At 42.6% G+C, this 17,725-nt stretch overlaps 1 protein-coding gene across 1 annotated transcript in view; it reads left to right on the top strand.

Annotated features, from left to right (window-relative positions):
* Nucleotides 1–17,725, top strand: part of iqsec3b (IQ motif and Sec7 domain ArfGEF 3b) — a 64,541-nt gene that overhangs the window by 28,493 nt on the left and 18,323 nt on the right. Inside the window, exons 3-7 of the mRNA XM_058645795.1 lie at nt 1,067–1,184; nt 3,740–4,141; nt 4,795–5,519; nt 6,388–6,549; nt 8,981–9,103. Of these exons, the coding sequence (XP_058501778.1) occupies nt 1,067–1,184; nt 3,740–4,141; nt 4,795–5,519; nt 6,388–6,549; nt 8,981–9,103 (1,530 nt within the window). The remainder of the gene's footprint in view (nt 1–1,066; nt 1,185–3,739; nt 4,142–4,794; nt 5,520–6,387; nt 6,550–8,980; nt 9,104–17,725) is intronic.

Below are 17,725 nucleotides of genomic sequence, written 5' to 3'. Positions count from 1 at the left end.
GTCACATTTTTGAAAAGCAGTATAGAAAGAAGCATAAACTTATACATGTTCCTACCCCAGTCCTATTACACACAACTCAATGTAACGGCTTCTTTATCTCATCACTATTTCTGGCCTTAAACACAACAATTTCCATCACCGTCTGGGATTAAACTGCTGTTCTTCACCCTTATATTTATTTAAAATTTGTTTTTTTTACTCTGATTTGACTGTTTCATAATTTAACCGCGGAGATTAAAACACATATACTTTTTAAAGTTTTCCTGGCACAGTGTATTTTTAAATTTAGCTTCCCTCTCAAATGATATCCCCCTTGTCTCTGAAAACTATTTCTTGATTTTATCTGGCAGTCAGTTATTTCTTGCTTTGAATATTATTTGCACTGGAGAGTTCACTTGTGTGCTCTCTATATCCTTATTGTTATTTATTAATCTGATGGCCCTTTTCTGTTTATTGGTTGAATATTCATTTGTACGTGTTTACCTTCACCTCTCCACAGACCTCCATATTATTTATAATTATTTATCCCACCATCATGTGAAGGATAAAGTGGTAGACAGTGGATGGATGGATGGATGGATTTTTATGGGTCATGGAAATATTAATGATACTGAGTGTGAGCCAACAGTGAATGAGTCCACTAAGCCTAACCTGGATCTTTATCCTAACCCTGACCTCAGTCCTTAACCTTCTCCCATCGAGTGTTGGCTCACACTCCGCTCTGCTCTGAGCATCTAAATGCGCTGGCATTTCCACAACCAAAGATAATCTATCTTTTGATCTGCTTAACCTTTCACAAATAGACAAGTGAACAAACAGTGTCACAAACTGTAGAGACCATTTCACAATGTGGGCACAAACACTGAAGTCACATGTCGGTTGCAGAGTCTCAGTTCCAGTCTTGCAATCATCGTCTCACCACATCCACACATCCCGCTCCAACCTGCTGCTTCCCTCATGAACCTCTTCACACTCTGCAGAGCTGATGAGCTGCTACTGTGATAATGGCAGATTTTTGAAGGTCAGAGGGGATGACTGATAGCTTTCTGTTTTATTTCCATGACAGTGGACAGATGCTGAGCCTGGAGGATGGAACCTCCTCTGGCAGTGGACAGGAAGTGGAGGGAACCAAGAGGGAGGGACCCAGCGAGTATGAAATTAGCCTGGAGAATAAGAATAAACAGGTAATGTCTTTTTTAAAGCGTGTGTGTGTGTGGGCCCACACTCACTGTCATGGTGTGACGGGGCAGATGTGGACTCCTCCACCTATCCAGTTGTCGAAGTGTGTGATGGATGATCACTTGACTTTGTGTCTTGTCTGACAAAAAAGAAATTCCTCTCGGATCCATTTCCGTCTCTACTGACATGACAAAGAGCACCAGTAACTCCACCGCCACAGCAAAATGAGCACAAAAGATGCTTGGTTGTCATGGTAACAGCTAATAACTGCTCCTGGCGACTGGAGATGTCTTCATTTCTCAGAGCAAACTGCTGAAGGGTCTGCTGTTGTCACTGCTTCTGCTGCTGCAGTGTGTGTGTGTGTGTGTGCACATGAGCGTGTGTGTGTGTGTGTGTGTGTCCGCACACTTTGTGTGCGCGTGTTTTTGCGCAGACACTTGCATGGCTGTCCTCCTTTTTCATCCCTCTCTGTCTCATCTTCCCTTGACTCCCACTCCCACCCTCCTTCTTTTCTCCCTCTTGCTGAAAATATGGGTTGGTAAAAATTCAGAAGGATACTTAGATTTTGGGATGAGTAGATCTGCTAACAAACAATAGATATAGGGTTGGGCAGGGGTTTACTTTTTCATTTATTTTTAGTAACACCTTTATCACAGCCTTCTGTTGTTCGCCAGTATTAGCAGATACATACTGTATATATATGTATATATGCTATATGTCAAGACGGGGCGGGACCTTCCGCCTATACTCTCAATCCTGTTTCACCCCTTCTCAAGTGCCCCAACCACTTGAGAAGGCGTAGCGTGTCATAATTCTTGTTGAGGTCAGGTAGTAGGTTCAATTGTATGAGCCTTTGAAAGTGACATTTTTCCCAGATGAACCATACCCGAGGAAAATGCTGTTGCCCTCATAAAGCAAACATTGGAAAGCATACTGTGTAGCTGCACTACACAACAAAAATTGCTTGCTTTCCTTTTGTGCACATCATAAATTCATCCAGATGTTTTCTGACATGTCTCTGCTTCTCCTGTGAAGTGTTTAAAGGCTAACTTAACCCTGTTTTCTGAGGCTAACTCCTCCCAATGCCTGATTTTGTAAAAAAAAAATGCCAAGAAGTGGGCTGAGAGCTGAGTGAGGGAGAGGAGGTGGGAGCGAGAGTGGGGAGCAGTGCAGGGGCTGTGGTCTGCGACAATGTGCCTCGCACTGCTTGGACAAACGGATGATGAGAGAGTGAACCAGTGACAGAAGAGTGGACTAAGAAAGCTGTGGCACACTCATATGTGAAGAATTGCATCTGGATCAACAAACAACATGACTAGATATCAGTGGTTTACAGTATAGTGGTTTAGGGGTTTAGTTACAGTTATTAATGCACCAAGTGAGGACAGCATGTTGAATATCTAGCAAATGCAAGTCATGTCGCATGCAGGTTGCAGGATCCAGATCCAGTTTTTGAGGCTATTACTATCATACATATCATCACTATTATTATTATGCTATAATTAAAAGTTGATATCAATATCATTTTTATCAACACTTTCTGCTGCTGCTTATGTAAATTACATTGTATTGCTATAAGCATGTCATTAATGACTGTATAAACTTGTAACTTGATACAGATGTTGTGTATCTGCTCCAGGTCTCTCTCTCTCTTCTGTCGCTACCTCATCTCCCTCTTGTCCTTTCCCTCCCCCCTTTCTGTCCCCCACCTCTCCTCTGTTCCTTATTTTCCTTTCACCCCAACCGGTCGAGGCAGATGGCTGCACATCTCTGAGTCTGGTTCTGTCAGAGATTTCTTTAAGAGGGCGTTTTTTCTCTCCACTGATGCCTAGTGTTTGCTCATTGTGTGAACAACTCCTTGATGTTGTCTATCTACAGTGCCTTGAGATAATGTTTGTTATGATTTGGCGCTATACAAATAAAATTGAATTGAATTGAATTGAATTGAATTGAATTGAATTGAATTGAATGTCTGCTTTGTAATAGTTCCAAGTGAAAAAGGGGTATGAGTAGAAATGAGAAACAGGATTGGGTCATATGTAGTCTGAGATGATGTCAGTGGCCTTTCAAAAATCTCTTCTTCGTTAGTGTCAGCTTTGCCGTCTGGTAAAAATACCTGGAAGTTAGTGCTTACAATACCCCCAGCTATTCTAAGCACAATACAGTAACAGTGTACTACATCTCTAGTCGCTGTAAAAGCTATTTCAAAATGTGCAAGCCACCTTCAGCTCACAGTTAACCATTGCTGTGGCTACTAAAAACAACAGTGAAGCTGGAGAAGGCCTGACGCTCTACCTCTGCAGCAATAAGATGTCAAGCTGACGTCTTTGTGTACGAGGCATATCAGGGCTTATACAACACACTCAGGATGCTGTAGCTTCCAGCGAATGCTTGAATTCTTTTTACTTTAAGTAGACCTGGGCGCAAAATGTCAGTATGATGTTTTCCTGTCGGTGGATGAACGCCGCACTTTGCAAAAGCACTCTTGCTGTGTCGTCAGTACATTTCAGAGCCTTGTAAACAACTTTGATATTTAAACACACTTGTTTTTCCTCTGCAGATAGAAGAGTTGGAGCAGAAGTATGGAGGACATCTCATAGCAAGGCGGGCAGCCCGTCGTATCCAGACGGCTTTCCGTCAGTATCAGCTCAGCAAAAACTTCCAGAAGATCCGCAACTCGCTGTCTGAGAGCAAGCTGCCCCGGCGGATCTCCCTGCGCCATCCCAGCCCTTCAGACCGAAACCGGAATACAGCCCAGAGACACAGTTACAGTCTGCATCCAGGAGGGGGACAAATACCTCTGCGCTCCAAAACTCCACCTCCTCCTCCATGTCGTTCCACCTCTCTGCCACCGTCACCTGCATCTGCCCCAGCTGCTGCTCCATCTCCTACCCAAACCACAGCTCCGTCTCCAACCCCAGGATCCACACTCACACAGCTGGAGGACTGCTTCTCTGAACAAGTGAGTCTTCTCATTTCGTTCTGTACCTCCTATTACCAGCAAGCCGTGGAGCCATGTCCATGATGGTTGGCATCCGTTTTGCATGCTTCTGTGTTTTTACGTTCTCACTGTTCAGAAACAGCTGCTCTGATGTTTACTCGTGTTCAGCCTCTTGCTCGGTCATACAGTTCCTCCGTTTTCTCTGCTTCTTTTTCACCGGCTCTGCCATGATGATCGTCTAAAATAGCGCTATCGCTGCCTTGCTCTTATAGCTGGTACCTGGCTGAGGTGTGTGTGTGTAGTGCCATGAAGTACTTTGTGTTTCTTGCGAGACACGAGACTTTGCGAGACCTCCAGATTTTGACGACCGCGGGTCTGTGGCCCCGATCTTGCAAGGCTGGAGTGGAGACAGCCCCCAGTCTCCCCACAACAAGACATTTAACCATCACAATGACTCTAAAGCTTTTAAATTATGGTAAAAACCATAATGGTTCTGCTTTAAAGGCAAAAATAAGCACCTTACTCAGCAGCTATAGCTCAACAAATGAAGTGACTGCTGCCACCATCTGCGTGCCTGCTGCAGTTTGAGACTTTTCCACTCATTAATCATGCAGGAGTTGACAAGAAATCAGTGGTTTTGAAGTGTGTGAGTATTTTTGTCATCTTGTTTGCAGCTGCACTCTTTGGCCCAGTCGATCGATGAGGCCCTTCGCGGTTGGAGCTTATCAGAGGGTGGAGAGGGCAAGGGCCTGTTGATGGACCCGGGAGCTCTTCGTGCAGCTGCGGAGAGCAGTTGTCTGCCTCGGAGTGCCAGCTCGCTGCTCATGGCCTTCAGGGATGTCACTGTCCACATTGACAGCAATAGCTCCTACACCATCTCCTCCGCCACAACGACAACTACAACCTCTCTGGGCAACACAGGGGGAGGAGAGTCGGGCAGCAGAAAGACCTCTCTCAGTGGAATGGCTGGTGGAGGAGATGGCCAGTCTATGGAAGAACCTGAGTTTCCGGCCCCTCCTCCCAGTGAGGAGCTGGAAATGGTCGATCCAGGATCCAGGAGGGGCTCCACATTGCCAGCTCCAGGAGGAGGAGGGATGGAGGGGGAGACAGGTTCAGACAGACTGGGGTCCACCTCCACTTCTACCTCTGCTTCCACCTCCATCTCCACGTCCACCCAGTCTAACCAGCAGCCTGCTCAGATCTACACCCAGTACCAGCAGTACCACTACACTCATCCGCAGCAGATCCCAGGTGGGCCAAGCCCCGAAGCCCTGCAGGCCCTGGTTGTCTCTCTTCCCAGGGATCGATGCCAGGATCCAGCCTCGTGCCGCTCGCCAACCCTGTCCACAGACACACACCGAAAACGCCTCTATCGTATAGGACTCAACCTCTTCAATGTGTGAGTCTGCTTGTCTCACACACACCCAACCACTCATACATGGGGGGAGTCAGTGCCAGGGGCCCACTGACTCATAATCTTTCTTCTCATCCTAGCTTCATTTCCTGGATAAATCCTACAACCACTGACCCAAAAATTAGCTTATTTCTCAGTTGTGAGACACAGATTTTGTCCCAATTTGAAGGAGACACTCGACTGGTAGTCAGACAGTCTGAAATGTGTATCCTATGAGAGAAACACACACACACACACACACACACTCACACCCCTCTGGCTCTGTGTTCAAAGTACATGTATTACGGCAAAACACTCTCATCATTGTTGATTATTGTTGGGAGGACATCTTTTCAGTGCCATTTTGTAACAGCCATGAAAACAGATGTGAAGAGAGGGTGGGGGTGGGGGTGGGGGGGCAGTGGCCAGGAGCAAAAGATAGGAAAGAGCAGAAAACACAGTCGAGGGATACAGAAGCAGTCAAGGAGGTCAGGAACAATTCTGGAGCCTCTCAGTGCCTATAAATAGATTCCACGCTTGGCCTGCACTTATTATTAGTTAATACAAATTAAATTAAATTAACTCACATGCATCAGTGACTATGGGTCTGATCCAGAGGTCCAGAGCTAACAGCTTTTGTGCATGGATGCACTCTTCCTTTCCTTCTTTTCTTTGTGCTGCTCTTTCCCCTTACACACACACACACACACACAGTCTGGTTTCCATGACTTCAGAGGACATTAACCTTAACCCACACACACACTGTGTCTCTCTGCCCCCACAACTTTTCACTCGAATGCACAGAAACCATTGCACACTCCGTGTTAGCTCTAACGTTCATTAATTTTTTTTGCTGTTGGCCATCTGTGGGCAGGAACCCAGAAAAAGGCATCCACTTCCTGATCACGCGTGGTTTCGTCCCAGATACAGCCATCGGTGTGGCTCACTTCCTGCTGCAGAGGAAGGGCCTGAGCCGACAGATGATCGGAGAGTTCTTGGGGAACAGCAAGTTGCAGTTCAACCGAGATGTCCTTGAGTGAGTTCCTGTTCTATATACTGTACACACGTATATATTGTTTGTACCTTGTACATATTTCTTTGTATCTAATTCATGTGATGAATCACTTCTTTGAATTCTGAATCTCTTTGAATCTGTATTTATATAGTGCTCTGCTAGTCTTGATGACCTCGCTGAGCTGTGTTTTACCGTTCACCCATTCACTCAAGTGTGTTGCCAAGGGAGTTGAAAGACAACGCTCTCTCTCTCTTTCTCTCTGTGTAGGTGTTTTGAGATTGTAACTGATGGTGTTGTTAATAACACTTTTATAAATATAAAGAAACCAACCAAGTCCAACAACCCTCCACAAAAGAGAGAGAAAAAAAACACTAAAGAAAGAAAATGAAAGTGCACCTTTAAAAGAAACACTTATGATTCCGTCAGTTCATCAAATGCTACTGAGCATGTGGATCTAATCAAGTCATTTATCTTCCTTCAACAATGACTCATATCTGAGAAATGCAGATTTAATTAGATCGCTGTTTGATCCGGCATATTTAAGGCCACATCTACACGGAAACGGCAGAAAAACAAGTGTAAGTGTTTCCTTGCCTGTAAAGACACACAGCTCTGTCTTTACAGTAGCCAATGGAAACACCTGAACCAGATATAACAGCGTGTTAAAAGCATGAGGATGTCCTGCACTCTGTTGTGGAGACATTTTCTTTCGTGTTGTAGTGACTTTTATTTCTGGGAAGTTGTTCTTATTTTTTTTGCCTAAAAAGAAAAATAATCTTGACAAGCAAGTTTTGCACTAGAAAAATTAATTATCAGTAACAAGCTAAAACCATGAGTCAGTGTGTGCAAATTCAAAGTCAGCTTAACCAAATAAAGGAAGAGTTAGAAGTTTTTGAGTTTTTTAAGTAAATTGTTCTTACATGACAGAATTGATTTGCTTGTGAAAGCAAAAAGTTTTCCTGTTTTTCCTCGTTTTGAGGGACACGACAGTGTGTTTGTGCAGTGTGTGTAGAGTGAACCTATGATGAAGGATGACGTCAACAACTAGAATCAAATCATTTTTGGAGCGAGGCCATATGTGTTCAAGCTGATAGATCCAAAGCCAGCAATGCATTTTCATTGGAGGCAAAATTAATAAAACAACCAAAACAACAAAAAAGAGTTCAGGATGAGTCAAATAGCTGAAGACTACAAGGATTTTTATGTAAAAAACTTTTGTGACTACATGTATAAATATATACATTTATATATATATATATAGTAAAATCAATGCAAGATTTCATTTCATGGGTGTCAACAGTGAAGTTAATTATGACTCTGACTTTAAAGGTGATATATGAAAAATATGTACAACAGCAAGTTATTGCATTTTAAACGATGACCAGATCTTTTCTAAAATACAGAAATAAAAGGCTATTTCCACCCTAAATATTTAGTTTCATCCAGAACATTTAGATTTACATTTCTTACACAGATCAACTGAATCAGAATCAACTGAGGGATTTTCAAACATTGAAAACAGGATTGGCTAATAGAAACACACACAGACAAACATGCATCACTGTCCATGACAACGAGCGCCGACTCAATGCATCCAACCATTGTCAACAGAGATCCAGGATAAGGAGGCTTTTCTGCTGAGGTTGTTGCAGAAACTGTAGAAATAGGTCACTGTAGACACACACACACACACACAGTACTATCACAGTATATTGTGTGTGTGTGTGTGCACTCGGCCTTTCATGTACCTCTCTCTCTCGTTCTCTCGCTTCCATGCTCTTTGTGTTTCATTATTTCAGCCTCTTATCCATCTTTCCTTCCCTCTCATGTCCCCCTGTCATCAGACCCTTTTTTCTTCATTGATATTTGCACAAAGTGTGTGTGTGTGTGCGTGCATGTGTGAGGAGGTGTTTGTGCAAACATGCTGTCACTTTGTGCATCTTCCAGGTCAGTGACTGAGTAATGGAAGTAAGACTGTAAAAGAAAGATTTTCCATCACTTTTCTTGGGCACAGTCACACACACTACTAACTACTAACTACTAACTACTACTGGTCAAACCCTAACCTTAACCTTACGCTAACGTCATCCATGTTTTCACCTTAAAATGTAATAATTTACTGTTTGACTTGATTTAGGTCCCCACAACATGAGTAATACCTGGAACACACACACACACATTCTCGTATTTCTATGCATTTTAAGAAAGGCCTTATCCCTAACCTTAACCATAACTAGTTAATGCCGAACCCTAACCTTAATCTAACTACAATTAAAATCTTAGTTCGAAACTTTACCAGTTTTTCATTAGGACCAGGTTTTGGTCTCCATAACGATTACTGTTTATGCCAGAAACGGTCCTGAAGAGGTAACAAATACAAGAATAAACACACGCCCACCCTCGTCCTTCTCTCTGATTCCTGTTTTCTTCTTCTCTCATCGTCTGTTCTCAGTTGTGTCGTGGATGAGATGGATTTCTCCGGTATGGAGCTTGATGAAGCCCTCAGAAAGTTCCAGGCTCATGTCCGTGTTCAGGGAGAAGCACAGAAAGTGGAGAGACTCATCGAAGCCTTCAGGTGAGTCCGTCATCTCTCGCTCACGTTACCAGGCCTCACTCACTCGCTCACTCACTCACTCGCTCACTGGCTCTGGCTTCATCTTTTAATGCAAATTCAAAACAACAACCACATGAACGAGCAAGGATGTGAGGAGGGCACTCTGAACTCTTTTAAATGAATAGACCTTTGGCCGGTGGGCATCTATGCAAAAGAGAAAAACAATGAGCCATAACCACAGTCACATGTTGAGCCTCAGGGCAGCAGACATAGCCACAATGACATTGTAATAGACAGACTGTGGTTCTGCTGCTCACCGTCACAGGCGCTGATGAAACCAAATCCGGTCTGTGTCATTAGCAAATTACACTGATTGCATGTAACCTTTTCCTAAACCCAGCAGCGTTTGATTATCAGCCAATCACAACGGAGATCTGAGCTGCAGGTAATCAACATCAGGACAAAAATAGATGCTCTGTTTGTGAACAGTGTCCATTTACATCTACAATCCACTGAATATGTTTAAATGGTAAATGTAATGTTCTTCTCTCCTGTCCATAAAACACTATGAGCACATTTCCTTTTTCCGACACTTGTTTTAGCACCACACAGTTGGTGTAGTGGTTAACACTGTTGCCTTTGCAGGGTTTGCGACCCGGTCAGAACTAGGGCTGCCACAAATGATTATTTTTGATAGTCGACTAATCACTGACTATTTTTTTCGATTAGTCGACTAATTGGATCATACGTTAACTGAATATGTAACATACAGTTTATCACACCAGCATGCAGCTGCTCTTATATAACAATCATTAGCTTTCAGCTTGAGGTGTTTAAGGTATATATGCTAACTAAAAATGAAGACAATTAAGCCCGTCTGGTATAACTTCCGGTGACATCACTGCTGACCCAGATTACCACTACTGAGCATGTGTGTCAAGGACAGAAAGGCAGACGCGGCAGTGGAAGGTGTCGCAGCAGTTTTGAGAGAAAACAACGTTAAAAAAACAAAACAATGATGTGTCGACTATTACATTAGTTGTCGACGATTTTAATAGTCGACATAATCGTGACTAGTCGACGAATCGTGGCAGCCCTAGTCAGAACAAGAGCCTTTCAGCATGCCGGTTCTCTGGTTTCCTCCCACAGTCCAAACACATGCAGAGGTTAATTGGACACTCTAAACTGACCGTAGGGGTGAGTGTGAGTGTCTGTGTGTGTTGGCCCTGTGACGGACTGGCAGCCTGTCTGCGGTGCAACAGGAAACAAACATGAGGTCTCACATAGAATAAGAACAGATTGACACACTTTGAAGGAGGAGAGAAGAATAAATAAATATCAATTTTAAAAGTATACATTTATCCCTAATTAGTTAATCCAAAATAACATAATAAACATACGGTATTAACTTAACTTTTAGCAGCGTTGTGGTCTCCCAGCATCCAGTGAAGTGACTCAGGTGCAGCAAATCCAAGTGAAAGATAAACTTAGGGCGTGTTCACACACCAGCCTTGTTCAGTGTGATTAAATTGATCCCTGGTGTGTTTACTCTTTAATGCGGTTCTTTTATAGATCGGTGTCAATAGCTAAAGTGTTCTCATCTACATTCACAAGTGAGGAGAAGGGCAAGCTTATGTATATATGGAAGTGAGACCGGCACATCCATCATCCATGTCTTACACATTTAGCTGAGCATCATCACCCTAAAGCACCACAAAACTGCTGGCTCACCTCTGTTTCTTGGTCGTGCTTCCAATTAACTTCCATCTCTCTGGTCACTGTTGTTTTCTGTGAGTGACGCAGAGGACACTTTGACTTCCTATCTGAGCAACTGAGACTTTAGATCTGTAAAAATCTGATCAGATTTGTGTTTTTTTAGCTGTTCAGACAGTCCAAAAATCAAGATACATACAATCTGGATATGCTTACAAAGCCCTTTGGGCTGCAGTCTAAACAAGGCCTTAGGTGTAAACACACCCGTAGTTAGGATACTTAAGTGCCCTAGCTTCTTTATCTCTGTGGTCACTGAGAAGCTGCAGATACTTTGCTTTCTTTCATGTGTATCTTTGCTCGTAGCTTTGTTTTTATACGTACAGCTCTTGACTTGACAATGTTTTTAAGTGTAATTCAGTTTTTGTTTGAGTGAGGCTGGATTACCTTCACTGTACCTGTACCTGTGTTGTGGATTACTGCTGCTGTTGTCATATTTCCTGTTATGATGTGTCTTGTTTGCCCTGTGCAGATCAAATTTCCCTTGGTATAAAAATAGAGATGAAGATGATTCAGTTAAATACCAAGAGGACCTTGAGAGTCCGTTTGCACACTCCATTTATGCCTTTGAGTGGAATGTGTAGTGTAACATCAGCTGGAGAGAAACTGCTTTTTTATGATGCCATTTTGCCATCTTTGAGGCAAAAACAGATAGTAGAGGGAGGACAAATAACTTCTGCAATTGGTACAGTATCCTCTGGCTGAAGTTCTCCTTCAAATGACCTGCTAATATCTAAAGATTACCCTTAGGACAAAAACTGCAATAAAAATGTGATCATTGTTTTTTGTTTCAAAGTAATTGGTTAGCTTGTTGTGTCTCCCTGCACTGATAGGCTGCTCTTTCCCACAGGAAATAGAATGTGAACAGGGTCATGACTGCTCCTCTGAACTGTTTTAACAATATGTCCTTTTCCATTATTCAAAATCACTCAAGTGAACCCTCCCAGAAAAACCTGTAAACCTGTTAAGTACAGGTGTGTGTTATGTAAAGTGGTAGAAAATGGACGGGTGGATGGATGGATATTCAATCATGACTGATTGCAATACCAATATTTGTGACAGTATTTCACAGCTTTTCAAAAATAAGTTATTAGGTTAGTTCCTAATAAAACATTAATAAAACAACAATAAAAAATATTTATGATGCAAAATGAATGTATAAATATATAAAAAATGACATTTTAAGTTGATATTAAGTGGCGGGTCACATGAACTATATTGGGGAGCCCACAGGCCGCAAGTTTGAGACCTCTGTCTGAAAGGCTGGCCATTATTGGTTGTTCTACATTTTCATCATCATCAAATCCCATGTGTAAAGCCCAAAAACCAACAATTTTTGGTTCATTATTTGGCACTTTCCTTTGGCACACAGCCCTAACCTCATCATCATTCAGTCCCTCTGACAAACACTGAAATATTGAAGAGGAAAGACGCTTTTTTTCATGATGTAAGAGCATCGCAAAGCAGCTTTTAGGGCATGTATGAATAATTTTTGTTTTGGTTGAACAGCAGAATGAAAAAATGTGTTTGTCAGACTGCAATCTCCTATGACTGAGTATCAGGGCCATACTGACAAAAAACAAGCTTTGGAGAATAAAGTCCTAATATTAAGAGAAAAAAAGTTGCAATATTACAATAACAAAGTTGTAATATATTCAAACAAACTATCAGATGATCAGCTGCTGATGAGGAACATGTGAGCATCTTGTGAAGTTATTCTTTGGTTTGGGCTTCACAAATAAGGAAAGACCACATTAAGCACCACATTAACATCAGTATCAGGACTTGTATTAAAAAGATTTTGTAAAAAGTTTAAAAGAAATTTATTCCGAAGAAAGAATCACACTTGGAGGAAATCCTTTCTGTTGTGGAGGAGGAAATAGTAATAGTCTGTTTTAGTTTCTAAAGAAACATTTAGATTGATTATTAAGATTTTTGATACAGAAGGAGTGGAGCATCACTTTTTTTTCCCTGCTTGGTTTGTGGCTGTTTGTCTCAACAACACGTCAAAGCTTTGTGTGAGAATAGACGTCAGCCGTTTGCCTCGACTTCCATGGGATATTTACAGCGCAAGGAAGCGACACTTTTCTGTCACCCAATCAGCGGACTAGCTTATGTGGAGTCCACTCTGACCATTCCGTACCATACTCTGTTACCCCAAGGGAGGGTACAAGAATGGAACGGTTGGGGTTATTTTGGCACAGTTCCTAATGGAAAAGCAAAAGTAAAATACATAATGTGGTGTACCAAACCCTACCATTCCACCCAGTGGAAACACGGCTTAATAGAGAATGTGTCTCTGCAGAGAAAACTGTTTCACTTTAAGCAAAAGCCGAGCCTCTGTGTGTGTGTGTGTGTGTGACAAACAAAAACGAGTGGAATACAGCAGCACTTACTTCACACCAGCTTTTGGTTTGTCAAAACAATCACATCCGTCCTCACACAGCTTTGTTCCAACATGACCGCGTCTTATTTTAAGACCAACCACGCGCACTCAGATGGTGAATTTTCTATTTCAACAGCACGGTCACTGAATGGGAGAAAGACAACTGCGTTGGTCTGAAATGAGCTACTAGAGACTTGCATTGCACTTAATGCCTCTTTGTGTCAGGCACACAAGCATAAAGCCATTTACACAATCAAACCTCCTGACAATGTTAGATTCATATTATACGGGGTATGTCAACCATGATTGACACAGTGTGACGTTTTACACTTCCTCTTCCATCTCTTCAGTAATTCATTTGATAAATTCCATGTTGCACTTATTAATGTACTCCACATAGATCATAAATACTATAAAAACTAATCGAAATTTATCGAGAATATTACAGAGATTAATGCTGTAATATTACAGAGATTAATGCTATCATCTGCAAAAGGATTGACTGAAAGACTCTTCATATCTTTTTGAAAAAAGTTAAAACCAATCTAGTGTCCGTATCCCCCGCAGACCAAATGACCTGCAGTTCATTATGATAATATTATAGGCAATCATTAGTGATCTTGACGGGGCAGTTTCAGTACTATGATGGATCCTGTGGGCAGATTGGAATAATGTGTTTACAAGCCAGTCCCCAATATGGTGGACTCCTGATGTGCTGCAGCAAGGGGCAAAATGGCCAATATTGCTAAGCTTTAGTTTCTGACTGGATCAAAACATGAGAGAAACGTTTAACTTGCTAAAAAATGCTGGCACAGTAAAATATTTATCTAAGTCTGAAGCAGAGGAGGACCAAGCAGTGCGGCTGGCAGGAGGCCAACAAGAGACTAATTAAACAAAACTTAAAGATGAGTTCAGACATGCCATTACCATCTGAGGATTAACAACAACCTGGGGAAGACTGGAGCTGAAGATTATTTATAACAGGGTTGCAATCAGTGAGCTGAGCAGCAGGTGTGATGGCAGGTTTCAGGGTCTGCCACGCCCAGCCTGTGGCAGGAACACACAGGCGTTTCTCAATATACATACTTCTCTGTACTTCTCTGTACTTCTCTGTACTCCCACAGTTGGAGTACTGTTCCACTTCACAAGCAGCTAGAACGGTTCTCATACTCGCTCCATCCATTGGTCCAAGTATGCATCAGGTGGTGACTTGTGCATACTTGTGAAAGCCATGTATCCCAGAATGCATTTCGCTGAAAGAGAAAAGATCATTTGATCATTTTTTTTAAAATTTAAAATACATTTAAAACGTGTTTAACGTATCAAGATTATTATTTAGATATGACGCACTTGGGAGGAACGGCTCAGCATATGTGGGCGCTCGGTGCTCACAGTGTCCAGCACAGAGCAGCGGTACCTCGGCCTGTCCTGTTGAAAGGATCCGCTGGCTCAGACGTCTCAGATGCAGGTTTGATTCCTAACTCTGCTCGTCCACAAAACATACAGATCATGTAAGTCTCACACTGGAAGACTACATCCACCTGTAGATGCATCCACACGAAAACCTGGGGATAAATTCATCATATGCTTGAACCGTCCTCAGTACAGAGGATCCTTCTGAGTTGGGTCCTACCAAGATTCAGCAAGACTGCTTCTTTTCTTTCTTGAACATTCTAGAAAAGCAAATGCAACAGGCTCGCAAGAGGGTATTAATGTGTCATTGATTGATTCATTTACCCATTCAAATTAAATCTGCCATTAACAAACCTTTTAAATCACTTTTCAAGACCCACCTCGTCTCCTTGGCTTTCACTTAGTCTAAGTCCATTTTTACCATTTCATTTATTTTATTATTATTTTTACAGTTTGACTTTTATCATGTTTTATCGTGTTGCATTTTTCACCTTGTTGTTTTACCTCTTAACGCACATGGGGTGACTGTAGCTCCGTGGTAGAGCGAGTCATCTTTCAAGCTAAAGGTTGTGGGTTTGATTCCTGCCTCAGCAGCATACTGCACATACTGTAGGTGCACTGTATGAAAGCACGAGTGATTAAGTTTGAATGACTGCAGTGTAAAGCAGGTTTGAGTGAAAAGTGCTTTAAAGAGCATTTGGGTCAACCATGGTTCTAAATGTGCTTGGCTTGAGGTAATAGTTGGGTCACAGTTGGGAGGAGAAGTGGCTAGCATTATTACCTCACAGCAAGGAGGTCACTGGTTAGGATCTTCTGTATGTAGTTTACAGATAGAACTATCTGTGTGTGTGTGTGTGTGTGTGTGTGTGTGTGTGTTGTTCTTTCCAGTCACTTCCACAGTCCAAAAACATGCAGAGATTTACTGGACACTCAAAATTGGCCGTAGGTGTAAATGTGAGAGTGAATGGTTGTCCAGGTGACCTGTCCAGGGTATACCCTGCCTCTCGCCCTATGTTGCCCTCCTCCCCCGATACCCTTGCTCCAAAGCAACAGTCCTTCTGTAGGGTTCAATGACGTAACATCCTTTAAACTCAGCCATTCAGGGACACACTACACTTTCAGAAACACTGTTGTCACTTTTAACCAGAAAAAAGGGAGAAGTCATGACTCCCCCCCCCCAACCACCCTTGACTGCTTCTGATTAGAGGGCCAATCAGTTAATCATGAGCTAATCACATCACGCACAATCATACACGCAGAGCCCCTGGGTGCACATTACAAATTCATCAGTGTTCTGAGATTACACACTCTAGCCGGAGCTGTGAGTGTGTAAGTCAGACAGGAGTGAGCTTTATTAGGACAGCCAGACTTCTGATGTCGTGTCTGTTACGTAATAGCTGTTATGTCATCTGTTTGTAGCATGCAAGTGCTTCCACACAGAGGTATTTGAGCTGGCTGCCATGCAACCTTCATATGCAGATATGAAGATGAGAGATTGGGAGCTGGTGCTCAAACAAACTGGTTACATAACAGACAGAGAGCCACACATGGAAATGACTGAATGAAGCACAAACACGCACATGTATGCACAGACTTCATTTGGTCGGCCTAAACTAAGTGCTATCACTAACCTTAATCTTAACCAGTGAATGCCCAACCCTAACCTAACTATAGGTTATTAACTTAACTATACATCTTAGACCTTAATTTAACTACCACAACCATCCATGCATTTTATACAACGTTAGGGTCATGGGGGGGCTGTAGAGTGACACCAGTCCAACGCAGAGCCAACACACAAACAACAACCATTCACTCTGATACTCGCACCTGTAATTTAGTGTCCAAATTTCCTAATCTGCATGTTTGTTGACACACACACACAAACACTCGACCATGTGCGCACGTATGCACTCACACATTCACACATTCACATACGTGATCATTTGCATACATACCACAGCTCTTTCCTCACGTTTAGGCTCTGATGTATTTGCTGCAGAAGTACATCAAGTCGACAGAACGCTCATTTGTGCCTCCACGTGCTTGTGTGTGTTGAATATGTGCATATTATATATGCCATGGTGTTTGTGGTGAGCAGGATCTGTTCTTCCTGCTCACCAGTGAGCAGGAAGCAATATCCAGCATATATCCAGTGATATCCAGTGAGTTCCCTGGTCTCAGATCTCGTGTGGGGGTCTGGGAACAGGCTTTCTTGTTGCGGAGGGCTCATATATGTGGCTTCTTGCTTGCATGTGCTTTGACAAGTATACAGTCCTCTGAAGCAGAGCAGCCCTCTCTATGTCTGCATTCTGCCTGGCTGCAGAGATAAAAGCCTCCCTTCGTTGAAATGGCCCGCTGTGTAAGTGTAAGTGACAGTAAAGAGAGACGGGGAGGGAGCTGCAGGGAGGGAGGAGGGCTGGAAAGGAGAGTCTGTGAAGCCTGTGGGCAGCAGAGAAAAGCACCTCCATATGCAACATCTCTGGTTCAGACGTGAAGCAGACTGGGCAGCGTTAGCTCACATCTCCTGCGTGGTGCCAGTCTCACTTGACTCCTTCCTTCATCCACATCTGAAGTGAAGTTACATTTTCTTGTATCGTCAGATTACCATCCACAGTGATCAAATCCAGTAAAGGTCACATGTGACTATTTGCATTCATAACTAGAAGTGTCATACATCTGAAGGTGTCTTTCCTCTCTAATACCCTTTTACTGTTCTTATGTGTATATGTACAGTAAAAGTCACATTCATTAGACCGCTCTGTCTTAAAGTGAGAGATAGGTCAGATAAGATAAGATAAAATCAAATCACATTATCTCACAGGACTTTACATTGTAAGGCAGAGACTTTACAATATTATAGCGAGAGAAAACTTTTAACAAGAATAAATCTCTGACATAACCAGACCCAAACACGTGCACCCACGACTAGTTGGACACCTGACAGGACAGGTGGGGGGACAGAAAGGTGGGGGGTAAAAACAGAAGAGTGAGACCAGGAGCAGCTGTATAATAGTATTAAGTTCTGTCAGAGTCGTTCTAAAGACAGTCGTAATATCTTTATTGTATTATAA

This window comes from Solea solea, chromosome 12 (assembly GCF_958295425.1).
Source record: "Solea solea chromosome 12, fSolSol10.1, whole genome shotgun sequence".
In the NCBI taxonomy this organism is placed as follows: domain Eukaryota; kingdom Metazoa; phylum Chordata; class Actinopteri; order Pleuronectiformes; family Soleidae; genus Solea; species Solea solea.
This window is presented reverse-complemented; position numbering and strand designations above follow the sequence as displayed.